The 27832-nt window shown below is 38.5% G+C and overlaps 3 protein-coding genes across 3 annotated transcripts in view; 2 read left to right on the top strand and 1 right to left on the bottom strand.

Annotated features, from left to right (window-relative positions):
- LOC138589232 (piezo-type mechanosensitive ion channel component 2) overlaps nucleotides 1-18210 on the top strand; it is a 31619-nt gene extending 13409 nt beyond the window's left edge. Inside the window, exons 22-54 of the mRNA XM_069659431.1 lie at nucleotides 149-313; nucleotides 608-808; nucleotides 896-1100; nucleotides 1996-2097; nucleotides 2194-2359; nucleotides 3499-3742; nucleotides 3877-3973; nucleotides 4145-4304; nucleotides 4847-4936; nucleotides 5107-5195; nucleotides 5541-5606; nucleotides 5921-6033; nucleotides 6194-6314; nucleotides 6910-6984; nucleotides 7206-7375; nucleotides 8327-8526; nucleotides 8857-9018; nucleotides 9139-9459; nucleotides 9599-9857; nucleotides 10770-10958; nucleotides 11092-11313; nucleotides 11504-11607; nucleotides 11999-12146; nucleotides 12248-12462; nucleotides 12594-12752; nucleotides 12984-13131; nucleotides 13414-13602; nucleotides 14391-14483; nucleotides 14687-14856; nucleotides 15251-15367; nucleotides 15672-15751; nucleotides 16248-16458; nucleotides 17890-18210. Coding sequence (XP_069515532.1) covers nucleotides 149-313; nucleotides 608-808; nucleotides 896-1100; nucleotides 1996-2097; nucleotides 2194-2359; nucleotides 3499-3742; nucleotides 3877-3973; nucleotides 4145-4304; nucleotides 4847-4936; nucleotides 5107-5195; nucleotides 5541-5606; nucleotides 5921-6033; nucleotides 6194-6314; nucleotides 6910-6984; nucleotides 7206-7375; nucleotides 8327-8526; nucleotides 8857-9018; nucleotides 9139-9459; nucleotides 9599-9857; nucleotides 10770-10958; nucleotides 11092-11313; nucleotides 11504-11607; nucleotides 11999-12146; nucleotides 12248-12462; nucleotides 12594-12752; nucleotides 12984-13131; nucleotides 13414-13602; nucleotides 14391-14483; nucleotides 14687-14856; nucleotides 15251-15367; nucleotides 15672-15751; nucleotides 16248-16458; nucleotides 17890-18145 — 5307 coding nt within the window. The 3' untranslated portion in view covers nucleotides 18146-18210. The remainder of the gene's footprint in view (nucleotides 1-148; nucleotides 314-607; nucleotides 809-895; nucleotides 1101-1995; nucleotides 2098-2193; nucleotides 2360-3498; nucleotides 3743-3876; nucleotides 3974-4144; nucleotides 4305-4846; nucleotides 4937-5106; nucleotides 5196-5540; nucleotides 5607-5920; nucleotides 6034-6193; nucleotides 6315-6909; nucleotides 6985-7205; nucleotides 7376-8326; nucleotides 8527-8856; nucleotides 9019-9138; nucleotides 9460-9598; nucleotides 9858-10769; nucleotides 10959-11091; nucleotides 11314-11503; nucleotides 11608-11998; nucleotides 12147-12247; nucleotides 12463-12593; nucleotides 12753-12983; nucleotides 13132-13413; nucleotides 13603-14390; nucleotides 14484-14686; nucleotides 14857-15250; nucleotides 15368-15671; nucleotides 15752-16247; nucleotides 16459-17889) is intronic.
- A 749-nt stretch (nucleotides 18211-18959) lies between these two features.
- atp5f1e (ATP synthase F1 subunit epsilon) lies at nucleotides 18960-20925 on the bottom strand. The gene is made up of 3 exons (XM_069659714.1): nucleotides 20817-20925; nucleotides 20344-20471; nucleotides 18960-19156 (listed from the first exon to the last, which is right to left on the bottom strand). Coding segments are annotated over exons 1-3 (162 nt in total). The 5' UTR covers nucleotides 20849-20925; the 3' UTR covers nucleotides 18960-19154.
- A 664-nt stretch (nucleotides 20926-21589) lies between these two features.
- Nucleotides 21590-27370, top strand: LOC138589825 (PRELI domain containing protein 3B-like). Its single transcript, XM_069660287.1, has 6 exons — nucleotides 21590-21674; nucleotides 22991-23159; nucleotides 23743-23832; nucleotides 24441-24511; nucleotides 24778-24880; nucleotides 25007-27370. Exons 1-6 carry the CDS (start codon nucleotides 21643-21645, stop codon nucleotides 25121-25123), a joined length of 582 nt encoding a protein of 193 aa, XP_069516388.1. The 5' UTR covers nucleotides 21590-21642; the 3' UTR covers nucleotides 25124-27370.
- The last annotated feature ends 462 nt before the right edge of the window (nucleotides 27371-27832 follow it).

Below are 27832 nucleotides of genomic sequence, written 5' to 3'. Positions count from 1 at the left end.
TACTTAATACTTTTGTTAGAGGTGTTTCCTTTGAATCTGTATTTGCTATTTGCTTAAGTCATCATCTTCTTGACATTTAAGCCCAATTAGTTGTTATAAATTACACACACACAATCCTACTTACATACACTCATTGTTTGTATCTTAGGGCCTGGTAACGTCCAACAGCACGGGTCTGGATGATGAAGCAGAGCTGAGGGGGAACATGATGGAGCTGCTTAGGAGATCTATCCTCTACATTGAGCCTGTAGACCCTGTGTTTTGGTGTGGAGCGCTACGCAAATGTGAGGGCAGGATCCTCCCCTGTCTCAGGGTATGGTTTCTTTTAAACCACAACTTTCAAACAAAAATGCTTTTGCTTTCCATTTATAGTATGTTATATGATATGATATGATATGATATTATATTGTATATATATTGATAATGTTTGATACAGTTATATAAATGAACTATTGACCATGGCATGACCAAAACCTGTGGTATGCTAACTCTTGTTTTAATTCATCCATGAGTTATAGTTGGTTATGAAGTCTCTGACAATAACTCCACAGTATTTAGATTGTGTCTCAGATCAGGTTTTCTCTACAAAGAGTGTCCCGTGTTACAGAACCACCTGATGGTGCTGGGGCTGCTGGTTTTTGAGGCGACTATCCAGCGGCACCAGCTCTACTTCCGTCTTCATAGTGACCTGAAAGCCCCGCCCTTCAGTATCATCTTCCAGGGTATTACAAGACAGCATCTAGACCACGGCATCCTGCCCTGCATCAAGTACTTCATCAATTTTTGTTTCTACAAGTTTGGACTAGAGGTACTGAAGTATGTATGTCTACATATAGTTGTGTGTATCTGAACCTTTAAATGTATTTGACTATGTATTCCTTATACTTCCTCTTAGATCAGTTTAATTGTGGCGGTAAACGTGATTGGTCAGAGGATGGATTTCTACGCTCTGCTCCATTCCTGCGCCTTAATGGCTGTGCTGTCACGGCGACGCAGGAAGGCTATCGGGGAGGTGTGGCCTAAATACTGCTGCTTCACTGCAGGGCTCATGGTATTGCAGTACCTGCTCTGCATTGGTATCCCTCCAGCTTTCTGTGTTGGTATGGATTCTCTAATATTGATTGATACTTTTGTTTAAATGAAATAATGGCATACTTAACTTTAAACCAGCCACTGAAAAGTTAAACAGTTACCTGTTTAAACACTATGGGCCCTAGCGTCCACCCAGCGCAAAGTGCCATAGCGTGCAGCGCAACTGTCATTGCTATCTTCCACCTGGCCCAGTCGTCATTTTCACGCCCACCGCCCATGTTGTGTAAATAGCAAGTGATCTTGTGCCACCAATAGCGCCCGTGGGCGTGGTGGTTTTGATATGAGGTGTGGTCAGGCAAACGGGTGGCGCGTAGCAATCTAGAGGACGCGGAAAGCGACTGCCTGCTTTAAGTCTGTGGTATGGCCATGTACCATGAATGCATCATCCATCCATCCATCCATCCATTATCTAACCCGCTTATCCTGTTCAGGCTCCTGCTGGATCCTATCCCAGCTGTCATTGGGCGAGAGGCAGGGTACGCCCTGGCCTGTTCGGCAGTCAATCACAGGCATTTTACATCAGTGCCGATAATAAGCAGAAAGATTTTTAATCATTTACACATTAGCAGTTTGCAGAAATGTAACTGTGTAGCATTAGTTGACACCTACAGAAAATACACTAAGTCAACACTGATTGATTAGTAAGAGATTTAATTAAACTGTGCAAAAACAACATTGACATGAACATAAAGCATGCATATGAAAAATCTGTTTTGCATGAACTCAGAAACTCAAAAATAATTATTACATCAATTATGAAAATACTTTTTGATCCATTTTTGTCAGTTGACCAGTGTTTTGTCCATGTGTCAGTTTTCTTAACAACATAAAAAATGTCACAGTTTGAAAATGTGCTACATAGCTTCATCCTTTTCTGTTCTACTGTATGCCTTTCCTTATCAGATTACCCCTGGAGAACTGCAGTTCAGCCTTTGACCTCTAACGTTATTAAGTGGTTTTACCTGCCCGACTTTGCCATGAGACCCAATCCTTTGTTCATATTCTGTGAGTTTATCATTATTCTCTTTTCGTCTATCATATCATGGAATCTATTCCTCCTGTAAGACTTTGACACCCCAACCCCTCTCCTACTCTCTGCAGATGACCACCTCTTGTTGCTCTGCTCATCTCTGCAGTGGCAGATGTTTGAGGAGGAGAACCGAGCAGCAGTGCGACTGCTAGCTGGAGACAATGTTGAGATCAGTCGAAGTCTGGATCCTTGTTCCTTCAACCAGTATATACCTGTTGATAACTTCCTTCACTGCAGGTCAGAAATTCTAACCTTGCTGCTCAGGTCCTTTTTCATCTTCTACATTGTCTAGAGAAGTTGTTTTAATCTAAGAGTAGGGTCTTGGAGCCATTTAAATTATACCTTCAACATGTCTTTGTCTGTATGTCAATTACAATTTTCCATGGATACCCCAATATCAAAAATATGAGACATTTTATGAATTATGAAGTCTAAATTATCTGCTCCTCTCCGTGAATGTGCGTCTCCATAAAAGTCTAAATTTGTAGACCAAAGGTAAGAACAAGAAATAACCTGGACTCCATTATCCAGCACTAAGTTCATCTCTTCAAACAGCTATCTTCTCTAAACTGCAGGTGCAGAATCTGGACTCCATCATGTGGTTTGTGGTCATTTTAGGGGCATTAAGGGGTTGAGTTAGGACATATAAATATGTGTGTTATCCAACTCTTAAAAGCTGTTCTGGTAAACTGGAAGTGATGGTGAAGCACTCATGGACATCTACCATTTCCATGAGAGGCTGGTTCATTGTGTTGTCATCTTTGTCAGATTTGCCTTTTCAGTGTTAGCAGAATAATATTTACTGGATAAAAAAATGCAAATCATATTCTGGTATCAGCGATACTAATACATTATAAAGTAAACTTTTTTATAGTTGTCTCAGATTGAAAAGAAAAGCACAGTGACAGGACAAGCTGGCAACTAAACAAAGGGAAAAACTCTTATAAATGTTGAGTCAGGGAGATGAGTAAAGTTGAGACAGGTGAGTGGGGGGGCAGGGAAGATCAGGAAACTGCAGGACTGATTTGAACAGGGAATGGGTGTGTAGAGGGGAAAAGAGCTCTGAGGGCATCTGGTGGAGAGGTGGAGAATCGCAAGGGGCGTTTAAAAGTGGGAATATGATGGAGACAGACTGTGATACAGATATCTCGTGTAGTTGGGGACATTATGATAGTGTACAGCTTTCTTCTCCCCAGTAACCTATATCCCCATTTCCTGTAAACACAGAGAAGGATGCCATCTTCAACATCATTTTTAAAAGCTGTAAATCTCTTGGTTTTTGGTTGCAAGAAATGAAGTTTTCTATCTATATTTGCAGCAAGTTTTTATGCTACTATCTCTAAGCTGTAAGATGTCCCTCTCTGACTGGTCCTCAGGTCTTACCTCGACATGGTGAAGGTGTTTGTGTTCAGCTATTTCTTTTGGCTGGTGCTGTGTCTCATCTTCATCACTGGCACTACGCGGATCAACATCTTCTGTCTGGGCTACCTAGTGGCCTGTTTCTACTTTATGTTGTTTGGAGGAAGTGTGTTGATGCAGCCTGTCAGATACATTTTGAGACTTTGGGACTGGCTCATCGGGTACACCTGCTTTGTGATCACCATGAAGAACCTGCTGTCTGTGAGTTACCACTTAGTGGAGAAGCTCAGTAGTTGTGCACAGAATCATCACACACACTCTTTAAAATTAATTTTTTGTCTGTATACTGTGAGTTTTACCATTTTTTCTGCTATTCTTGTGTTTTCTATGATCAGCTTGGTTCTTGTGCCTACCTGGGCAGCCTGCTGAAGAACGGCTGCTGGTTAATTCAGGCCTTCAGCATGTTCTGCACCATCAAAGGCTACGATGTCCGTAAGTGTCAGTGATAGATGATGATAAATGACATCTTCGGGACATTTTTGTGTTTGAATGCAATGTTTATGTAATAATATCCTTACAGTGCATAAACTCAGAGTGTTAATAGTGTTTGGTCAAAGTAAGCACTGAATTATTCTAACAGAGTAATTACTGTTTGTGTTTCAGCTGAACCTGACGATAAGTGTGAGCTGCCTGAGGGAGAGGCTGGGATCGTCTGGGATGCAATCTGTTTCACTGTCCTCCTGGCACAGAGGAGGGTCTTCCTAAGCTATTACTTCCTCTACATAGTGGCTGACCTCAAGTCTTCTAAGATATTGGCTTCCAGGTCTGAACTCCACACATGCCTTCCATCTTTTTGTTTTGATCCCTAGCATACTTTTAAGCAGCACAAACTTTACTATTATGGTAAAGTAGTAAATATTTTCTCCTGCATTTTCTTGGATAAATAAAAGACTACCTAGATTGTCTGTATTCTGTTAAAAGAGGACCAAAGAGAAATGACATCTTTCTTTAAACAAATGTTTCAAAGTTACAGATTTCAGCATGTCCACCTTTACTGCTCTAACTCTCAAAAAGATGTTTCAGGATATGCTTGCAATTAGTAGGAGAAAAAAAAGAATCTAGTGTATCATTAAGGGAGATTGGAAACATGATCTCTAATGCCACCTTAGTTTGTTTCCAGTCTGTTGCTTCCTTATAGGTGGGTTACAAAATTCTCTTGAACTTACTTATAGTTTCTTAATTAATTCTAATGAAAGATCACTTTGTACCAGACAGGAATAAAAAAAACCACACAAGCAGAGGGGATAATATACTGGATTTCTTGTCAAGCCATGCTTCTTTCCTAAACTGCTCTCTACCTCTAAGGGGTGCTGAGCTGTTTGAGGCCAAAGTTAAGAAGCTGGTAGCAGCCAGACTAGAGATGGAGAAGAAATCTGTGGAGACACTGAAGAAACAGTAAGACACATTAAACAGGGTAGAGTCTGTATAATGCACATTCACAACATTTTAACTCAATGATTCAACAATGATCCAGTTTGCAATGATGACAAGCAAAATTTCCCCATTCAATATATAATGATCCTCTCTCAAAAAAAGTAAACATGTCCTTCCTCCCTTTTTTTTAGGATGGAGAAGATTAAATCTAAACAGAAGGGTCGTCCTACAGCAGCAGACAAACCAGCTCTTCCAGCTGATCAAGAGCAGGTGACACTAGGTAACATGTTTTTTATGTTCTGTTTATAAACCAGCAGAGCATGAGAAGGAAGTGTGAATAATGTTTTTGGTACAAGTCTACCTGGTATTTTCGGTTGGTATTTTTTGTCATATATTAACCAAAAATAATTTAATAAGTAAACCTTCAGTGGATTTACTCAGAAAACCTAAGCCTTATTTTTCAGGCTCTATAGATTTTAGCTGATTTTTTGTGTCAACATGGGGTATTTGGTCCAGTTTATGATGCACTTTTCAAAGATTTCTATTCATGCTTTTAACTCTTTAATCTTTATTGTTTAATGGTAAAAAAAATCTGAATTGACAGATTGATATGTGTGTTTTCCAGGCGATGAGGAGAAGGCAAAGAGAGATGCAGGAAAATGGTGGAAGCCTTGGGTGTCTAAGCCAGGAGGTAAGTCGCAAATCACACAAGTGCCCTACTCGTTGCTTGTGTTGTATTAACCTCAGATGTACGTCGCTTTGGGCAAAAGCGTCTGCTAAATGAAATTGTAATATTTTAGCATTGTACTCAGTTATAAATGGTTAAAAAACAAAGCATGACAAATAAGAATGAGGAATATCTTAATGATGTTTGTAACCAAGGTTATGAAATGAAAACGTTTCTGGTAGCTATTCTAAAGCTGTACTAGAACTCAGTCAGATGCCTTGTTCAAAGCCTCAAAAATATGCAGTTATGTAGCTTTGACACTGCTCTGATGTATGCAGTGGAAAACAACTGTGGCTACCACCTGTTTGAAAGTGACAGTGAGGAGGAAGAGGAGGAAGCTCCGGAGAAGAAGGAAGAGGAGAAACCAACAAAGAAAAAATCAGCTTTCCAGGTGAGAGCCAGAAAACACTTAAAACAAAAAAGCAATTCAAATGAGACATTTACTGTTTTTTATAAATGTAATATTAAAGTTGAAGATGAGTTATACATCCAATGTCTCTGTATATAACATGATCAGTTGAAACATAGATCTGTCATCTTTGATATCCCAGTTGGCCTACGAAGCCTGGGTCACCAGCTCTAAGACGGCTCTGAAGGACCTGAAGAAGGAAAAGAAAAAAATGAAGAAAGAAGAGAAGAAGAGAGCAAAGAGAGAGCTACAGAGACAACAAGGTGAGAGGGCAACATTTGGTTTATGGAGCAGTGACTAATCCTCCTCTCTTATCGTGTTTTTTGTTTAGGATATTGTGTCCTGTTTATGGACTTGAAGGAAAGGTGAAAAGTCTTTAAAAAATACTTGAATCTTGAATTTAGATATAGCCTAGCCAATATTTGTGGAGACACACTGCTGTGATTGGACAGATTGACCACTGTCAAAATAACTTAAAGACCAGCTCCAGTCATGTTTTAAGACATATACAATGCTCTGCTTGAAATAATAAATTGTGTTTGATATGTTTTTCTGCTAAATACATTTAATTACCTTGTCAAAATTCTCCCAAGGCATCTCATCCCTCTCCCTCATTAAAAATTCCCGAATTTGCATAGTCCCTGCCTACTATGCAAATTTCCAACTGCTTCTCCTTTTGATAAATTACAGCCAAAAACAAAACACGTCTCTGCCATCGTTGAGTGGAAATTTAGTAATTAGTCGTCCCTGATATGTCTTGTAGCACATGATAAGCACCACATGGAGATGTTTACAAGGTTAAAAAACGTGATTTTCACTGGAGGGGCTCTTTAACTGTCAAATATCCTTTTTTTCCAGGCATTGAAAGAACAGACTCCAGTGAGGATGAACTGGATGAAAGCACTGTGGAGGAGGAGGTGGTTGAGGAAAAAGGTAGACAAACATGAGTCATTGCAGTACATTATAAAACAAACCAGTGGATTCTACCATCTTTTTACATGTAAACTTCTGAAAGGGGAAATTCTTTTACAGAGATTTTCTGTTTGTTAAAAAGAACAAGCAACAGCAAAACTCTTAATCAGAGCAGGAAAATCCTTAAATACTCTGACACATTCATACTTGACTCACTCACTTGTATGCTTTTCCTCTCCCAGCAGAAAACATTCTGCAGCGTGTCATTAACACCTTGAAGTTCACTGTGGTGTTTGTTCAGTCACTTCTTGACGACCTGACGGAGGGTCTGAACTCATTCTGTAAAGACAATCTGGACATTTCCAAGGTGCTCCGCTTTGAGCGAGCGCTACTCAACCAGCAGCAGAAGAAGGTGAGAGGAAAGGATGCAAAGCTGATCATTATCAATTGAAGACATGTCTTGGTTAAAGAAATAATAAAGAACTATTAATATGATGCAGTGTGTAGACATTTTGAATATGGACAAAAATCCATTTAACCCAGCAAACATTTTTAAGTGATGCTTTGCCTTTCAAATCTAAGCAAAAACGCTGATTTCTGGATTCAGGGATCCAGTCTGGAAGAAAGATTCAGATCTGTAGAAACCCCTTTATATTTATGAAGAGACAAGAAGACAAGAAGCTCCCATCTTCAACTTAAATATTTTTTTAATGAATAATGATTTTCTATTTTTCATACATTTATTCTTTCTTCTTTTGAAGTTTTTGAAATTAATTTATCTGTTTTCTTACCTCTTATTTTATTAATGCTGAAAAAATAAACTTGACAGCCAGTTTTTGGGTCCTGATATGCACTCACTGAAATGGCTTACTGGGACGCTCAATAGAATGGAGACCTTGTTAAAGTTATTATTTACATTTATTTAGACATTTACGTAATCTATTAAGTAATGTAACAAATGATAAAGGAGTTACCCTGCCCTCAAAGGTGCAACAAAACTGGCAGGCAAAAGAGAATGTTTTTACCGACAATCAGGTGTGAGCACCTGTGAATGTATACCATGGGAGGGGATGCTTAAGAGGAGTACCTTAAATGTTGCTTTATCTCAAGGCCAAATTTATTCTATCTAACAATACATGCTGTGAGAGGGTTCACAACAAAAGTATTTTACCCTCCACAAGCCAATGTCAGAGGAGTTTTAGTACTTATTACATGTATAGTAAATGTAGCATAATATATAGTTATCTCATATGCTTGATTGTAAGTCAGCTTCTCCTACAGTTTGTCAGATTCGGCTCTTTTATTCTCCCGTTAGTTTTACATTTTGGTTTCCTCTTTTTTTTTTTGCTCCATTTCTCTGCAGGGCAAAGAGGTGAGCCAAGAGAGTGTGAAGCAGTTTTATGAAAACTGGATCTCACGTCAAAACACATTTTCATCTCAAGACGACTTAGATGACTCCCTGCCTCCTCCCTCCCCTCCGCCCGCTGTCCCCTCCTCAAACCACACCTACGCCAAGCTGAAGAACCAAGCCTCCAAAGTGTCATGGGGTAGCAGCGTTTCCAGGTAGGTCACTGGACACAAAATAAGTTATATATTTATGTCTCTGCAGTTGTTTTCTATGGCTACTTCTGTATTCCCTTCTATGTCTGCATACATGTACTGTATGTGTAAAGTAAGACATTATTACAGTACACAAGCAGTCGGCAATGCCGGGGGTCAGCACGCCCAGGTTCAGGAATTTGCCTGCTGCCTGGCTTACAGTGCATCTTACCCTAATGGCCCTAATGCTCCTTTCCTACAATGTGGAAAACTGGATGGTTGGATGGATGCACAAAACCATGTACACCTCTTTAACAGCCTGTATACTCATCTGCTCTGTCTCCGCACCTTCAGCTGTATGACAGACGAGACAATGCTCGGCTCCCGTCAGCCAACCCAGGAAGAACTGGACGAGCCTCCTCCTGTGCCGCCTGCTGCTGACCAGCTTAGGCGGAGGCTCCTGAGAACAGCCAACATCGACCTGACCTCCGATGGGACTGATGAAATTTCACCAAGGTAAGGAAGAAAAAAGGGTTTACTCAGACTGGTTTTGTTGGTTGTAGAGAAAATCCAGTCTGTTTGCACTTGGTCGTAAGTGTGCTTAATCTACTTATTACACTTCTTCTCTCTTAAAAGCTATGAAGATGGCGAACCTCTAAGGGAAGACCACAAACAAAAAGAGGATGATGAGGAGGACATAGAAGATGAGATAATACATGAGCATAAAGATAAAGAGACAGAGGAAGAGAAACAGCAAACGGAGGATTGTGACATGCTGAGAGAAGAGCTGAAGGAGGAAACACAACAGAGCCAAGATGAAGGGTCTGATTACCAAGTATGCATGTCGTTGGGCTTCAGGGACAGTGATGACGAGAAAAGCCTTGACCTCACAGAACCTCTCAAACCTTTGAGTCAGGAAACGAGGAACCTCACTGCCAGTGAGCTGCTGCTTAACAAGTAGGTAGACACAAGAAAATTGGGACTTGAAGACAAGATTTGAGCATCTTTTTTATCTTTTGACGAAGGACTTTCTAATCTTTGACTTGTTTATGTTTGTCATTTCTGTCTCTTCTTTCCTTCCCTTCCTTCTTTATAGCATGTTTGAAAATGATGAGATCACACATTCTGATAAGTTTTTTGTGACATTGCCGAGGCCACTGAAGCTGCTGTTTGCCCTCTATAACACCATGGTTTCCAAGTCAGAAATGCTGTGCTACTTTGTCATCATCCTCAACCACATTGTGTCAGCTTCGCTCCTCTCCCTCATCCTGCCCATTCTCATCTTCCTTTGGGCAATGTTGTCTGTGCCCCGGCCGACTAAACGCTTCTGGATGACAGCCATAATCTACACAGAGGTAGTTTGTTACAGGTTTACGGGTTGTTTGCTCTTTGTCTGTTTGTTTTCCATAACCATAAAACATGGAGGTTTCATTGTGATGTTAATATTATTTTGACAACAAATAGGCACCTCGGCTTTAATCAGTTTTGTAATCAATACAAATAAGTTCCTTGTCAAGGAATACTCAAAATGCTAGGATTGATGATGGCAGACAAGTTGAAATTAAACAAAGGGTTGTTTATTTTACAAAGTATTTCTTACAACTGAACACATGGAGCGCTTGCATTGTAACATGGCCGTAAGCAATTCAGCATATCAAATACATTGATTCAGCAGCTGATGTTTTTATGTTCATATTTAGTTTAGTTTTTTTGAAACTCAATTAATAAATCTGCATCTAATTTTAATTTTGAACATACATACACCTTCTTGCATCACTACTGCTTATGTGAAAAAAAATGTTCGAAAACCTTTTATTGTTCAAGAGGAACAGCTAAAACAATACAGAGGTGAAATTTCAGGCCTCTGTAGTCCCAGCTCCTCACCTCTGCTTGACATTAGAGGCTCAAGGCTACATTAGCCACTAACAGCATAACAACTAAACTTCATCCAAACTGTCGGTGGTCGGGGTGAATGGTGGTTAATTTAGTGCCAAGTCTTGATAATAAAAAGAATGTGTTGGATAAAGAATATGCTGTCTTGAATCAAGTATTTTGATAATTTTTAACTCTCTAACCAGGAGTGCAATGCTAGATCAATGGCATACTCTTCTTTCCCAGAACTCTATGATTTTTATCATTCACTAACATTGTTAACATTAATGATTTAGTACATTTTTCATTAGGACACAGATATAATGACATTAAATTGATTGTTTCCATTGTTTCTGCTGATAAATAATCCAGAACTTCTTTTCTTTTTCTTTCAGCTGACTGTTGTGGTAAAGTACTTTTTCCAGTTTGGTTTCTTCCCCTGGACCACCTCTGCCTATCGTGGCATCAACGCAGACAGGCCCTTTGCCCTGCCCAACATCATTGGGGTGGAAAAGAAAAATGGCTACGTCCTGTTTGACCTCATTCAGCTGCTCGCTCTGTTCTTTCATCGCTCTATTCTCAAGGTACCTTTAAAAAAATCCTCACTGAAATGTACCTGCTCTTTAACAACATACGGTTCTTCCACTATGTAACAGCACATCACCATGCAGTTAGTTTTGCATGTAAAACATTTTGTTTGTGTCTTTTACTGTGCAGTGCCATGGGTTGTGGGACAACAAAGAGGTTGAGATGCCTGATTTTTTCAAGAAGATGAAGAGGAAAGTAGACAAGAAGAAGATGACGGGAGGAGATAAGATGGGCAGTAAAGAGAAACCTCACCGCCGACTGAAGTTCCTTCCGCTACAAGCCTCCACAACCTCCATATTCTGTAGAGGAAGGAGAGACAACTCAGCAGAATCCAACGGTGAATATTCAGAAGTCTTGTGAAGATATTTTGATCCAAATCTGACCCAACAGTTTGAGTAGATACACTGTTAGAGTTCTATTTCTCTTTTCTTTTCGTGTTTCTGATAGTTGTTGCATGACATTACTCATCATGTGTGACATTTCTCCATTTCCAATACATTTACTTACTGAAGAGGTGAAGCCCCAAAAGCAGCACAGCAAGAAGAAAAGACGGCAACGACACAAGGCTCCCCTGACCAGGAAGCAGAGGATCAGACAACATATCAGAGAGAGGATGCTACAGGCCAAAGCTGCCATTATAGAAGTGTGCGTTGTTTTGTTCTGGCCCACATCTGATGTCTTAACATCAGAATACTCTGCCTTGTTTCCAGAAAGTGTCTTTGACCTTAAATGTTTAAGTGGTATTTATTAGAATGATATTGTTATGTATTTTTGTTCGGATTACAAGTTTAACTTCAAGTTATAAAATGTATATAATCTGATAGCAGCTTAAATTATGCTTTTAGGTTTTGACTAGTTTCTTTAGTTTGTAGATGCAATTAATAAAGCTAATAATTATATAGTTATTATATTAACTACCACAGCATTAAGACTGATTTTTAGGATACTTACGAAAGTAAACTAAACTGTTCATTTTGTCTATCTGTAAGGATTGAGAAGACATTTTAATTCTTTATAACTACATTATTTTTTTCAGCGCCCTTCACATTTATCTACCCATAAGGCAGTTTTTTTATGACATCATCCACCCAGACTACAGTCCTGTGTGTGATGTCTACGCCCTCATGTTTCTCATTGATGTAGTCAACTTCATTGTCACTATATATGGATACTGGGCTTTTGGGGTAAGCATCTGCCTTACCTCTCATCAAACTTGGAATATTTACACTTGCATGCATGTTATGTACAGTATGACACAATGTGGCTGTTCTTTGCCTCTCTGTAGAAATACTCTGCAGTAGCAGACATCACAGAGTCTCTTTCAGAGGACCAGGTTCCAGAGGCCTTCCTGGTCATGCTGCTCATGCAGTTCGGCACCATGATAGTGGATCGAGCCCTCTACCTGAAGAAGTCCCTGTTGGGAAAGTGTGTTTTCCAGGTGGTGTTGGTGTTCGGCATACACTTTTGGATGTTCTTCATCCTCCCTGGGGTCACAGAGAGGTCAATGCCTGAATTTGTTATTCAATTTTATCTAGAATGTTAACTTGAATAACTAACCCACACCGACTTTTCTCATTAAATTTCCCTGACTGAAATTCTCAAGCTTTCATCATGTGTCTTTTTCACCACAGGAGGTTCAACAGTAACCCTATTGCTCAGCTCTGGTATTTTGTAAAGTGTATCTACTTCGGCCTGTCCGCTTACCAGATCAAATGTGGCTACCCAAACCGCATCCTGGGCAACTTTCTCACCAAGAACTACAACTACCTGAACCTCTTTCTTTTCCAAGGGTAAGTTTTTCGATAAAAAAAACAAATATCTTCATTACAAGCAGTATTTTATACTATTTATAAATGGGTAAACAGACATGATAGAGTATTGAGAATGCTAGTGATTTGTTTGTTCTTTTTATATGTAAAATGTTATATATTTTATATATTTTAAAAGATGACTATAGCAAAATGAAATGTATCTTTCTCTAATTTCTTGATCTCATTATTTTTCCTTTTTTCCACCTCCAGGTTTCGTTTGGTTCCCTTCCTGACCGAGTTGAGGGCGGTGATGGATTGGGTTTGGACAGACACCACTCTGTCTCTCTCCAGTTGGATTTGTGTTGAAGACATCTATGCTAACATATTCATCCTTAAGTGCTGGAGGGAGTCTGAGAAAGTAATTGAGAGCATGTAATTCATGTAACTCTCATTGCCTACGATCATCACTGTAATCGAGTCATGGCTAGAACATTGTTACAATACATTATAAGACATTTGCAGAAAGAACTTAATTCTTTGACTTGTCTTGCCTAAGTTGTAAGGTATATTTGCTTTTTTTACTTTATTGGCTGAAGAAAAAAAATGTTTACACCTTTTTGAAAATAATCTTTCTACCCAAAAGATTGAATTTGTTGACAATTAAGTAAGAACTCAAGTCATTTAATTGTACATTTTCCAGAAATACCCCCACCCACCAGGGCAGAAGAAGAAGAAGGTGGTGAAATATGGCATGGGAGGATTCATCATCTTCGCCCTGATTAGCATCATCTGGTTCCCGCTCCTCTTCATGTCTCTGGTACAGTCAGCAGCCGGAGTGACCAATCAGCCAGTAGATGTCTCCATCCAGCTCAGCATCGCAGGATATGAGGTCAGGATGACAACAAGTAAACTGTGTGATAACTTTAAATGTCAAGTGTTTGTGTGCTTATAATCTAAAACAGTTAAGCTAGATAGCTGCTTATTTTCATAGAGGGATTCCTGATTTAAACCATAAAGTAGCTTTTTGCTGGAAATGCTACAGTAAAAAATGCAGGTATAGTGGCTCTTGAATTCAAGTCAACAACTTTATCATCATTCAACATACAGCAACCACACAGTCTCTCTCTCCAGACTAAGGCTCTACAGCCTTGCTAGCAGCTTTGTGAGGCTGTACTGAGGCACAGCTGTGCTATGCGTTGAATGCTAACCTCAAGATGCTAACAATGACAATAACAAAGTTAATGTTTAGGAAGTACTGTATACTGATTAAAATTGTAAGAGTCAAAGTTTAGCCTGTTAGCAGACTAACATTTGCTGACAAGCACTGACTACAAAGAACAGCTGAGGAGGTAGAGAATGTCTTTCATTTTGCAATTATTCATTCAAACCAGATTGTGGAAGAAAACTTTTTTTCCAAATGTTGATGGTGGTAGATGAAATCAGGTGATCACAACTTCATGGTGGTGGTACAATTCAGAAGGTCAACAGAGCCTGAAGGATTTCAGGTATTTTGGTCAGGAACAAAAGAGAGGACAAAGCGACCCATTGACATCCGTGGAGTCATGCTGCCAGTGTAGCCATCGACTATCTAACTTTGCAGTTCAGACATTTACCATTGTCTATCCGTATTGTGCATGTATGTTTTAATAATGAGTGTGTCTGATTGTGTTCTCACAGCCTCTGTTCACAATGAGCGCCCAAGAGCAGAACTTGGTTCCTTACAAAGAAAAAGATTTCAACAAACTCACCAACAAGTATGCAACTCATAAGGTAAGAAGCAATTAATTTGATTACTTTTACTGTGTGTCCAAACTGAGATCAAATACAGAACCATCCACCACCAGAAATGGGACACAATAATATTATTGCTGCAGTGCGAGATACTGTACATTGAGGACTTAATCCATTTCTGAAAACTAAAGTGACATAGTAACTGCAGAAATTCATGAACCTTCTTTCTCTCTCTTTTTCAGGGTGCTATGCAGTTCATAATGAACTATGTAGCGGATGACATTGTTACCGCTAAGATCAAGAGTGATGCCAGTCTGCTGTGGAGCATCAGCCCCGCTAGTCGAGAGGCCATGATACAGGAGCTCAGCAACTCCTCTCATATATACATCACATTACGCTGGACGCTGCTCAGGTCAGACTGTGTTTGTGTGTGTATTTGTGGTTCTCAGTGCAATGTAGATGCACAAGAGCTCTTTAATGTGTTTTTATAATATTTAACACATTTAGATAAATGATAATAATTTCTGTTCTGTGTTTTCCTATATCTGCTTTGTTTTTTAGTCTGTTTGTGGGCCCTTCATTGTTTAACATATCAAGACTACATAAATGTGTGAATGGATGTGAACAGTGTATATACAGTATGGGAGTTATACTGCATATGTGTCTGTATGTGTTTGTTTTATCAGAATGTTTCAACTGTACTCAGTGCATTAAACTAAATTTGGAACCTTTTTTAGTTTGTTTTTTGTGTTTCTTTTTTACCTAAGCATTGAAAAACCTAAACACTGCTCTGCTGCCCTTGTCAGGAATGCGTCCATATCAATGAATGCAGAGACGGTGGGAGAACACACTGTGAAGTTTGAGGACAGGGCTTTGAGGGAAGGGATAGTCCACATGCTCAAAGGCAACAGCAGCAAACCTGTGTGAGTCTCAGTCAATTGGCAAACCATTTTTTTCCTTTTTCTTGAACAATGTACACTTTCATTTAGCAGACGCTTTTCTGAGTTGTAAAGCAGTTGCCTTACTTACTTATGTTAGTGAATGAGAATTAGATACTAAAAATACTGTGCTAGTTATAAACTATTATCAAAATGGATACTGAAATAAAAAAACATCTTTTCTCAACACTCAGACACTTTGCACACATTTTGCAAGTATTTAATTTGGAGTATTTTCCCCTCTGACTTGAGCTCGAAAGCTGTTTAACTATGTGATTCTGTCCCATAGGATCATTCATTCTCTGCTGCCAAAATACCTCAGGGGTCCCAAAGGAACAGTGTCTAAGATGGCAACCAGGATGAAAGTAGGTTAGTTACAGTTTTTATATATTTACAGATTTGTATGCCTTTGGCTCGACAAAGGTTGTGACAGAAGGCATAATGTTTTTGGGTTGTTCATCTTCTTGTGAACGCAATATCACAGGAGCACTGAGAAATATATTAAATATGGCAGCAAACTTAAATGTTTAAATATTGATGGTCAAAGGTCAAAGGTCACTGTGATTGCCATATACTTATTACAACCACGTTCTGCAGAGAAACGCAGAGAGAGAGACTTTGTTGTCTTGCCTTTCCTGTCAATGACTGTGGTGCTACTTGTCCTGTTTTAAATAGGCATACTTATGCTGTTGGTTTTGTTTTTAGGTCTATGTATTTGTTCATATGTTTTCAAATTGCAAAAATATCCTTATTATAAAAAACTGCATTTATTTATTTATTTATTTTTATTCATATGTCTTTAAAGATATCAACTTGAAGATTTCAATTCTGCCCTCAAACCTGCCTCTTCTTTGTCCTTTCTTAGATCCTTCAGTCCAGGCGCTGTCTTTCTTCAGGCCAATGTCCATCAAACTTCAACAGGTCACTGGGACTTCAGAGAAAGAGGCGGACCAGTGGTGGGTGGTGGAGGAGTGCTCCCCAGTTCTTGCATCCAGCCACATATGTGACAGCATCGAGATAATGGTGTTTAGTGATAAAGTCAGCCCCTCCAGTCTGGGCTTCCTGGCTGGACACGGGTATGTATCATGTCATTTCACCTGCAGTTTGTCAGAAAGTTATTATTATGGACTTGTCTGCTTTAGTCCTTCAAACCAAGCCTCCCTCTCTTTTTTAATTTCAAGGTGACATTTATTATTCAAGGCTGACATGTTTACTGACTTTTGAAGATACTGTACCTGTAAACGTTTAAATACCAATCAATTAGTTTTCAGTGCCCTGACCCTGTTCACATTGAAATAACACTCTTTAGGCTCTGTTTAAGAAGTATTACAGAGAAATAAATATTGATATGTATTGATGATATTAATGGAAAAAACTCTAATTCCACAAATAAAAATTACTTAGGCAGAGTGAGTCAGGCAAACAGATAAGAGTTATTTAGATTTATTAGTAAGATATAATCTCGAAGATTTCAGTTTCATGCTCTTTGGCACACCTACTGGCAATAAAAAAGAAATTGTGGGAACATACATCCCAACTTAACCAGACAACTGCGGTTGGCTCCCTTTGTCACAGTCGTAACTCTTGCTTTTCCTTGCTGATGGTTGCTTTCTGTTTTAGACTGTTTATTTATTTATTTGTTTCTTTTTCTTTGGATTTTCACTTATTTTTGAAGTTGTATCTGTAGTCATCAATCTTTTCTTTGTTTGGTCAGCCATAGTAGATTAGTGTTTACTCGCAACCCTTTGAGAGACCGGAAGTGCAGCCGCTTAGCTCCGCCTACCCTCTCTGGCAGACCAACCACTGCTGGGTGATGGAAAACACATCACCAACTGGGCGCTGCTTATGATTTTTCCGCGAATGACACAGTCTGTAATAATACTACATACTGCAAATGCAAAGGCTTTCATCAGTGGGCCATAGGCTCAATCACCATTGTGTTGCTTCATCCGGCAATAGATAGTGACTAAACAGACATTTATTTAAATGAAAATCTTAGAGATTATCACTTTAAAGACGTTAGCCTTACCATGGTCAAGGTAACGCTTTGCAACTGAAAGTGTCTGGTGATTTTCTGGAAAAGTCATACATGTCCATAGTTGATCAACTCATTTGGGAAGCCTATCTCATTCATACCGTAGTTATGTATAGTTTAATAAGTCATTGTTTTCGTTTACATGTATTAAGACATTCCACTACAAAGTGGTTCCTAAACAGTGCACCAGAATGCAGAAACGGTATTTGACAAATAACATTTAGATTTTTTTAATTTTGGTTCACAAGTCATTGTTTAAACGAATCCTAGGCCCTTGCTTCTACGTGATGATGATGAAACAGGTTGATTAAATTCTAAAGCTTTGTTCAAAAGTGTTGGGTAACTGTGAAACCCTCCGCTGATAAGATAATGTCTCACTGCATTCCTTTTTACTTTCAAATTTGCTAAGTATTTTTTCCAACTGATGACACAACAATACATTCTCTCCCACTGCTCGTTCTGTTCAATGCAGCATCGTCGGCCTGTACATGTCCGTAGTGCTGGTCATTGGAAAGTTTGTCAGAGAGTTCTTCAATGGAATCTCCAGGTCCATCATGTTTGAGGAGCTGCCGTGTGTGGACCGGGTCCTGAAGCTTTGCACGGACATTTTCGTGGTTCGAGAAACAGGAGAGATGGAGCTGGAGGAGACGCTGTTTGAGAAACTCATCTTCCTCTACCGATCCCCAGAGACCATGATTAAGATGACCAGAGAGAAGAAAGACAGTTAGGGTTTCATGGCATATATCATGCTAGTATGCCTAAGGTAAAAATACATTTAACTCTGATTTTATAGACTGGATGAATACATATAGTTTAATTACAACAGGAGTACAGTTAAAAATGGATTGTGGCAAAAGGTACCGCTGGAGACTTAAGATTAATAATCCAGTTGTAATAAAGAGCCCTGCCAAAGTGCCACTGAGCAAAATGTGTCTCTCTTAACATGATACTTATTTTGATTTGTGTCCTTTATCAAAAGCCCATTTTTTATCTAAAGCAAATCAAAGCTTACAAAAAATGGATTGGTTTCCACACTGAGAAGAACATCCGGGTTTGATTATAGACCAGTTGTAGCTTCAAAGAGGACATTAAAGTTGGATTTGAACTGGGAGGGACCAAGTACAAGCAAACCATGAACATGCTACAAGAATCGCGAAGGCACCAAACTGAATCACCACTTTATTTTAGTTAATAAAAAAGTGCCTACCAGCCATTTGCTAGTTTTGTGGTTTTCAGCCTACAGATCAATGCTTGCAATTGTAATGATCTTGGATTCAAGTTTACACATAGCATCCTATTCCCTGACTTAGATTCTTATACAGTATGAACGAAATTTCATCAAACAATGGATATTCTCATGGATCAACAAACACATACCTCTGTAAATCCCATGTTTCTGTATATGAACATGTAGACTAATGGTCTGATTTATTTATACCAAAATAAAAAATGTTCCACAAAAACTGTGTAATTGACTCATTCTGCAGATGTGAAAATTCTATATTCATCCGTCAAGGCAGGAAAACAAGGAGACACAGTGTATTTCCGATATTCATCTTTAATACAATTTCCATTACATATTAAAGGGGGAGAACAGCAATTTCATTCAGGTCTTCCCAGACTCTTAACATGTCATCTTGATGTCATCCATCTATTTTTGTTCTCCACGGTTTGCAGGACAGGAAAGTGACAGGAACTCATAACTCAAGGAAAAACTATCTACATCACGGTCTCAAATCCTGGAAGGAAAACAGAGCAGAAGGAAAAAAATACTGAAAATATCTTCATGAAAATGATTTAGCTTCCCACACAGAACAAAATTATATTTCATACTAGTAATAGATAGATAAAAAGAGTACTTTGTAAATCCCCGAGGGGAAATTGATAGCAGTTTCATGGTTAGTCTATAAAGACAGTAAATTTAAAGCTCCTGAAATGTATTCAGGTAAAAAAGAAAACATGCAGTAGGTGTGGGAAAATGGGTAGTAGAATCTCCACGTGGCTTCTGTCCACTAGATGCAGACACCATGACAGAAAATGTTTTATGAAGTCAGGAGTTTTGGGAGAAATTAATAAAATGTATTTATTCCATTTAAGCAATTTTGAATAAATCAATGATGCATCTGCCTTTGTGGCTCAAACTTCAAATTGCTGGAATCACCTCACATACAGAAAATTCAGATAGCTGATGCATGTGGGGCAGGGTCATTTACTTTTGAAAATCTTGGGAGAGGATGCTAAATAACAATTATAGTCCACATAGGTCGGTTAAATAATGTGCGTCAGTTTAGATGGTTTTAAAAGATATAGGAGACATTGAACTAAAATAATGTTAGCCAAGAAAACTGAATGAACGACCATATCTTGGTGTACCAGGGACAGGTAACAATGTATCACAAACTACGTTCAGTGTGTAAAGTAAATTCAAGCCAAAACTTATCTACTTAATATTTTGCACAGATAGATTTTTCCTACAAAAGATTATGTTCATCTCCAGATAACAATTAATCAAATACTCTTTGGTACATGAATTAGTCAAGTGTGTTCCAAGTAAGCCACAACTTCACAACATACAATATTACAATGAAAATGAAATGTTAGTGCATAAGTAAAACCAAGCAAATATAACATTACAGCACTCTGAATGTGGCCATGCAGTATAATGAGTGTACTTTTGATACTGTACAGTATATAAACTTAGTTACTCGTTCCGCTGAACTTTTTTTTAATATAATAAGACTGATACGTGTGAAGGAACATTTTAATAATGAAGGGTTGCATTAAAAAAATGTTCTGATGCACCATTGTCACCCGTCAATGTCACAGCTGTCTCTCATTGATACAGACGGACTGTCAGGGAACATGATGACTTTTTGTTAACAGTTTCCCTTCCGTATTGAGAACATATAATAACATTAAAACTTACATGCTGCTGCAGTTTTGGGTTTAAAGACTTTGACGTTGGCTTCTGCGGCCTTCAATGCCTCGGTCTTGACCTGCGGTTTCATTGCAGCACGCACCGCGTTAGCGCAGATAGCAGAGAAGCGGATGTAGCTGCAGAGAAGAGACAGAATTTTTAGCCATAAGCTAAAGGACAAACAATATTGACAGTAATTTGTCTGGGTGAGAAAAACACGTTTGTTTAAGAACAAATAACGTATCCAATGCATTTACAAAGAGTCACTTCTTGGAGGGTTGTTAATAGCTAACGTTAGCGCAGTAGCATGGGTCGAAAAGCTACCTAAAGCTAGTATTAAAGCTATGTAGCTCTCCGAGGGAATAAACGAAATAACACAAGACAATGTCAAAGTATTACGTAAATTAATCCGTATTGCAAAAATATAAATTACGCTGCCCACAAAATTAACTCTGTAAATATACATTTTGAAATATGTTTACCTTAGGCCTGCCTGTCTCCAGTATGCGACCATCTTGCCTGTGTTGTAGCTTCAAGGACAGGTCGGATATTCTTCCTCTTCTTATTTTGTAGTTCACTTCGGGGATGCAGGCACCTTTACTGCCACCTTCTGGAATAAATGGTGTGAATCCGGTCCCATCTGTGCGTAATGGCGTCATCAGAGATACGCTGGTCTTTCCCCTACCAGTAAGAACCATAGACTTTATAAAAATATATACAGTCATTGGTAAGAACAGTGCTTTAGCATGATTGATCACAGAACACCCCTCTTTATCTTTCTTTCTCTTTCTCTCTCTCTCTGTCACAACCCCCCCCCCACACACACACACAATTTACATTGTGATCAATTTGTTGAAAGTGTAACAACATCCTTATGTATTTATTTTTGGTTGTTTGACTTGAAGAGAATACTAAGTTCAAATATCAAATGATCTACATTTTATGCAGTATAGAGGTAGGTATCCTACTAATTCCTACTAATCCTACTAATCCTAATTAAATTCCAATCATTGTGTGGTGGTAATTATATTTATCATAGCTTAGATAACAAAAATACCTGACAGTACCCTATTTCAGCACTTAGGTTTTTAGGTTTAGAAATGTATATTAAACAATAAATATTTATCATGGGTTGTCTGGAGAAGATTAATCTCAAGGTCTGCAGAACCTATTTCTGCCATTAGGGGGGAGTCTAGAGGATAAGGCACCATTACAAGTTGTCTACTTCGGTCCCTCCCTCCTTCCTCACGTCGGTCACGCTGTCGTTAGTCGCCGGCTCCCAAGCTCTGACAAAAAAAGCCTCATAAAATGAAGATCTGGGCGTCAGAGCACATTTTCAAGTGAGTAGTTTTTTCTCCGTGAGAATGCCTTGTCCGATTATGTCTATTTAGTCACAGTTCTCCTTTCGTCGAGTTAGTTGTTTTGGTCTTCCCATACTGTCCCGGGCACAGCTGCTAGCCCTCTTAGCCGCTATGTTAAGGTTGTACATAAGTTAGGTAACTTTACACAGAGAGCCTACGGCTAAATTACATTGCCGTTTGTCGTTTATGTTTTTGCCTCATTTTCAAAATGTAACCGCGAATCGACATCATGTTTTTATGCTCATTATCTAGTAATACTTCACATCTCTGAGCCTTAGAAGCAAACCGCTTCAGCTGGCTGAAGTTACTCTAAGGTTAGCTTTTCGCTGGTAGCGCTAGCTAAAGGGCTTAATTAAGCTTATGCTATAACATTCGTTGCTTAGTTATTAATCTTATTTTATATGTTGACCCTTCTTGCAACAATTTTTTCCTGGGTAGGTAGACGGCGTGGGCATTGTTGGCTGTTTATGTTTGTTCTCTTGGCTACCTGTCACTGATTCTGCTACTGAATATGACATTATGTACCGCAGCTATCATGGGGCGTTACATAACGGTTTGTCTGGCTGTCAAACGAGAAACACAGCATATTGAAACACCGTCCTTAGAAAGATTTTCCACAGATGATTTTGTCACAATGGGACAGTTTTGTTCATATCAAGAAGTTTCGAGATAAATCCATCATAGTAATCGTCCGCGGAGGGGGCGTTCCTTCACGCAATGGCTGGGTTGCTTTTGGTAAATCCTCCATTTTGATTCTGTAGCAACGGTGTATTTGACTATCATATTTTACCATTAATTTTATCTAAAACATTTTTAGAAAATAATCTTGCAACAATGTAAGGAAATTGGTGATAGCGGCCCGTTCATTTTTATTTAGTTCTAACAAAATAGTGCCAAATGAAATTCTTTATAGTCTGATCAGTGATCATTGTGCACCTATACACATATTTTAAGGCTGATTCAGATGCACAACAGGATGTTTGCAGTCTTTTCTATTGATATATACTATGTCCCTCCTATATAAGTAGCTTTTGCCCAGCATACAAAACATATCTCATTAGTGAAAATGGGTTGAATGCTATAATTATTAAATCTGATTACCACATCTTGATTTTCATCTAGTCACATTAGACACCAATGCATTTTATTTTTGATTATTTTATTTTTTAGTGAAGGCATTATCAACATCACATCTATAAAAATGTCAATGTTACAAATTAAATTTTTTCATCTATTGCACCTTGTAAGACTGTAAAAAAAACGTCCTGTTTTCTAAAGTTTTTTTTTTTTTTCAGCCATCCATGGGAGACGGTGACAAATGCAGCGATGCAGAAGTACCCCAATCCAATGAACCCCGGTGTGTTCGGTGTGGATGTTCTGAACAGAAGTGTGGACACACAGGGACGGTTACACAGCACCAGACTACTCAGCACAGAGTGGGGGCTCCCTGCTATGGCCAAATCTGTAAGTCCCATGATGAGAGAAACACTTGAGGTTTGGAGAGAGCTTAAATTTGGCCTATGTTGGAATTATTTGAAAAGAACTGTTCTACATGAAAAGCAGCTGAGATCAGGAATAGTCGCACCAGCATCCTTTACAGTGTGTAAGTCACAGAAGCACACATTTTTTTTCTGCATATCACGTTAGATTTTTGAAATGCTATATAGGTGATCTGTGATCATTACGAAAGTAGTTATGGTTTAACCTCTTTATTACACAATTATTTTACATTAACATTTGGACTATTGGTGTATATCATGTAAGACAGCCTTTATATCAGTCTGTCACAGTTTACAGACTTAACTGCTGGACCTGTGCTTCTCAAACTCAAAGGAATCCAAAACAGACATCAAGAGTTGAAATACACGACAAAAGTTTTTATAATTGTTCTCTCAGATATTTAAATTGTCAGGACTTAGTAAGGATAGAGATATTGTATAAAAACCCTCACATCCCACAGGTCAGTACAAGTTTTGTGTCAATAACAAATAAATAATATCTAAATGAATTTGGATTCATTAAACCAAGTCTGTTCCTTTTCCTGCAGATCATTGGGGTAACGAGAACATGCACTTATGTTCAGGAACATTCAGTGGTGGACCCCAAAGAGAAGACCTTTGAGCTGAAATCTACAAATGTATGTTTTTCTGACATGGATCATTGTTAATTTGACACGTTCTGTAACAACTGTTGTTGCTTTTACAGTGACACTTTGTCTTAGGTACAGTAGCAAGAATGCCAGTATTTAATAGGGTAGACAACAAATGTTTTGATGGGTCTTTCTCCTTTATTTAAAAAAGAATAAAAATTACCAAAAATAATAATGACTAAGACATTCTTTTGATAAACACATTATTATTAGGGATGTGATTTGTATTTTTGCTGCTCAACCAAGAATTCCAGATGTTCTGACCTGAAGAGGTCACCGTTGTGAATAATGCAAATCTGTATAAAAGTATTTTGGGGGGTGGGTGATAGTGAGCTGTCGGGTTAAAAAAGGAGGATTTCAGAAGATTACAGGCTGAAGTGTGTTAGGAGTTTTCTTGTTTGGACTTTTCCACAATTTACAAGATGTTAAAACCTGCAAAAACCTGACGTCTGTTGGATGCACAAGTTAACATAAATTCAATTGGTGGCACCTAATCTAAGTCAGGAGCTTAACAGCAAAAGAGTCAAAGCTTTACATATTTCTATTTGTAAATATTTTTGTAATAATAATAACTAATAATGTTTTTGTTCAATCAGATCTCCTTCACTAACCTGGTATCAGTGGATGAGAAGTTGACATACAAGCCACATCCGCAGGATCCTGAGAAGTAAATAGCTTGTTTTCTTTTCATTAACCCGTATTATTTATTTTTATTGTTGTTATTATTATTGTTGTTGTGAGGATTATTGTTAAATAGCAATAGTATTTCATGTTTATGTTTAATCGTTTAAAGTTATTGCTGGTTTTATAGAAGGCTTTGGTTGGTTAAAATGTTTTTGTGTAGGTTTTATTGAAAGATTACGAATAGATAACAAAAACATATTCAACATTGTGTGTATTGTTTAAGTAATGCTTATATGATGGTGTGTTCAGGACAGTGTTGACACAGGAGGCTTTGATCAGTGTGAAAGGTGTCAGTCTGAGCAGCTACCTCGAGAGTCTAATGGCTAAGACCATCTCTGTCAACGCTGGCAAGGTGAATCTGCCCAGAAAACCTCCCAATAACTCATGACTATAAGGAACGACATGTCTTTTTGTAACAATACTGGCCTACGGTCACTACACATTTTGTGCTTTAACACCTTTGCTCGGTGTGTCTCAGGGTCGGGAGGCGATGGAGTGGGTCATCAGACGACTTAACACAGAACTCGAGGAGTTAGCGGCAACAGCTCGTGGCAGTCTACGTGTTCCCATGGCTGCAGCTGTTGCAGACAAATAATCCCAGCCTACCTGACTGCTTTCTCCACCGTTATTAACCGATGGACTTCTTGAACATTTCCTCTCACCTCACCTGCCAGTACAGCCTAATAACCACAGCCCCAACCTTCGGCTCAATGTTCGTTGTTTTTGTGTGAATATCACAAAAAACTTCCTGTTCATCCCTCCTCAGAAGTCTGCAAAGAGTTTGACACTTGCCAATGTAGACAGTGAGGGGGAGTGCTGAGCTGATGATAGTCTACTTACAAACAGGGTTGAATTGGACTGCACTTGAAGCTCATAGGACTAAGTCTTGTGATGTTAAAGCTCTTCTTTTTTCAAAACCGCACTGTGCCTCAACAACATCTGATCAATTTCCTCTTTTCTGTGTGTCTCCTCTTCATCTGAAAATTTTCATCTCTTTCTCTTTTTATGTTCTCCTTTAACTTTTTCCAATACTTTTTAAAGAAGTTGAGTACTGGTAACACCTGAAACAAAGACACTCTTTCCTAGCTTTTTCTGGATGGCTGATCTCATTTAGTATAGCAGAACAGAGCGAAATAGCTTAAGACCAAAATTGAAGTTGAATCAGCTGTCTGTCTTGTGATATTAAAGCTCTTTGCTTTATTCTCCATTGTCCTGTAAGGTCAGATACAGAGTAAGTTTAACAATCCAGATTACTTTTTGCACCGAGCTGTCTGAACAGTTTGTTTGTAGTAAAGACTGGTGTAGCTTGAGGAAGCTGAACGCTCATGTGTCAGCATGATCTGGGTGCAGTTTAAAGTGAACAAGCAGGAAAGCCATTTTATGGGTGTACTTGCTTGGTGGTGTGACACAAATAGGAATTGCCAAGTCTGGTACAACTGATTCGGTTTTGAGCCTCTGATGGAAGACCAGTATACCTGTAGGTGCAGGCAAGGGTTCAAAGGAGGTCACAGCACAGGAGCATGCGGTGGTGCTCATTAGATTTGATACAATGATAAAGTCCATCCTATAATCATCAGAAGGAAAGTGTCTGGGCCTATTTTTGTTTAATTGACTTTGTTATGTTTGATGCAGATGTGGGTTTATCTGCATACATCAGCATGGTGGACTGGTCTTCTGATTGTCATTCTGGTCTCTCCTTCAGTACAAACGACTCGATTTCTTACGTCCCTCTTCTTTTTGTCAGTATTTCCACTCACACTGATGTGATATACAGTATATTTAAGTGTTACAGTATAAGAATGTTCCTACTTGAATGTCTAACTTATTTTCAGCAAATGTACTTCTACAGTTTAAGGGGCAGACTTTAAAATATGCAGAGATGCAAAATTTGTACGAGCACTGAGCTGTAAACGTTCACCAGTGTTGTGAGATACGTGTGACTGCGTACACGTATACAGTGTGTGCAAACATTAAATGTGAAACTGAAATAACTGTTCGGATTTAATACCCCCAAAAACTTTATTTATTATCATGAAAAATCACACTCTGTACCTAAAATTGTCTGAAGTTTTTTCTTACTGGTGAACATGGACAAAGGCCAAAGGTTAAATTGATTGATTTCTAAAGCTGTTCGCTTGTGTGTTTATCGTACAGTTTTCCTGCTTCTCCCATAGTGGTCTCTCAGGTGCTACATTGCTGACATTTTTTCAGTTTCTCTATTTGCTTCTTTCATAAAGACCACATTGAGATGAAGGTGACTTAATAACTCTGTTACCCTTATTTGTTCTTAACTTTCCTTCAATTTTTTTGCTCTCTGACTTTTAATATCGACAATTCTACTCTCACTTTACATGTAACTGGTTTGTGTTACAACTAAGGCTATTTTATTGCTACAATATCCCCTAAAGGAGCACAGCATCATGTCTTCCAAGATGCTCCACAGTATGTATCTCTGCTTAACTTGTGGTTCAGTTCATTAGATCTCAATATAACTTGAGTAATACTGTCTTTTTACAATCACTCCCAGTTCAGCTTAGCCTCTTTTTAAATGTTTGTTCATACCTGGCCTACAGTTGTTCAAACTCATCATGCGTTGTCCAGCTCAGGATCGTTCTGTTTGAGTCTGATCTACTGCCCAATCAGCCAGTCAGTGTCCACATGGTGTCTCCTCTCATGAATGAAGTGTGATATTTTTCTATAGGGAACATTTTAGGATCAGCGGCTGTTAATAGGCTTATATTTATATTTTGGTTGTGTTACATTCCAGGAATGTTAACATTTAAGAGTCTAAAGTGTGCACACTGAAATGTTTCAAAATAAAGAGATTTCATTGTTTCATGAATATGGTGTTCAAGTGTTTCGTAAAATGACCTGACCTCCACCTGAACTGTTGTCTTCCAACCCCCACACAGGGAAACTCTTATTCAACCATTTAGTTCATTTGGTAATATTGATGTGAATCAGATTTTTCATTTGAGCTTTTTTTCTGCCTCCAGGGTTTTTTGCTATAGTCAAGAAACCGCAGACAGTTGACTCCTGACTGTTAATGATTAATCTACCAGGACTCCCATCTACAGTTTATATAAAGGCAAAAAATAGTGAAATGCATCAGAAAGCAAACACATTTATATTTTACTCAATTAATGATATCACTAAATTGGATCTCAAGTGTTATAATAAATATTACGTAGAAATATTGTGTTATATAAAAGTCAAAATTTCTTTGCCTTTCCCTTTAGGTATTACTGCACACGGTGCATAGCACAAAGTGATTTTTATGTATGTATTTACTGGTGATGGTAGT

This window comes from Semicossyphus pulcher, unplaced genomic scaffold (assembly GCF_022749685.1).
Source record: "Semicossyphus pulcher isolate SPU_LCO1_2020_fin unplaced genomic scaffold, fSemPul1.0.p SCAF_13, whole genome shotgun sequence".
NCBI classification, from domain to species: Eukaryota; Metazoa; Chordata; class Actinopteri; order Labriformes; family Labridae; genus Semicossyphus; species Semicossyphus pulcher.
Note: the sequence above shows the minus strand (reverse complement) of the source record. Positions and strands in the feature narration are given on the sequence as shown.

What these genes read in the sequence shown, in the direction of transcription:
- atp5f1e (XM_069659714.1), bottom strand. Translation starts at nt 20,848, where the DNA reads ATGGTCGCATACTGGAGACAGGCAGGCCTAAG. An exon ending in TGGAGACAGGCAGGCCTAAG is followed by an intron (nt 20,472 to 20,816) that starts GTAAACATATTT and finishes TCTTCTCTGCAG; the next exon opens with CTACATCCGCTTCTCTGCTA.
- LOC138589825 (XM_069660287.1), top strand. Translation starts at nt 21,643, where the DNA reads ATGAAGATCTGGGCGTCAGAGCACATTTTCAA. An exon ending in CATCCGCAGGATCCTGAGAA is followed by an intron (nt 24,512 to 24,777) that starts GTAAATAGCTTG and finishes TGGTGTGTTCAG; the next exon opens with GACAGTGTTGACACAGGAGG. An exon ending in TCTCTGTCAACGCTGGCAAG is followed by an intron (nt 24,881 to 25,006) that starts GTGAATCTGCCC and finishes GGTGTGTCTCAG; the next exon opens with GGTCGGGAGGCGATGGAGTG.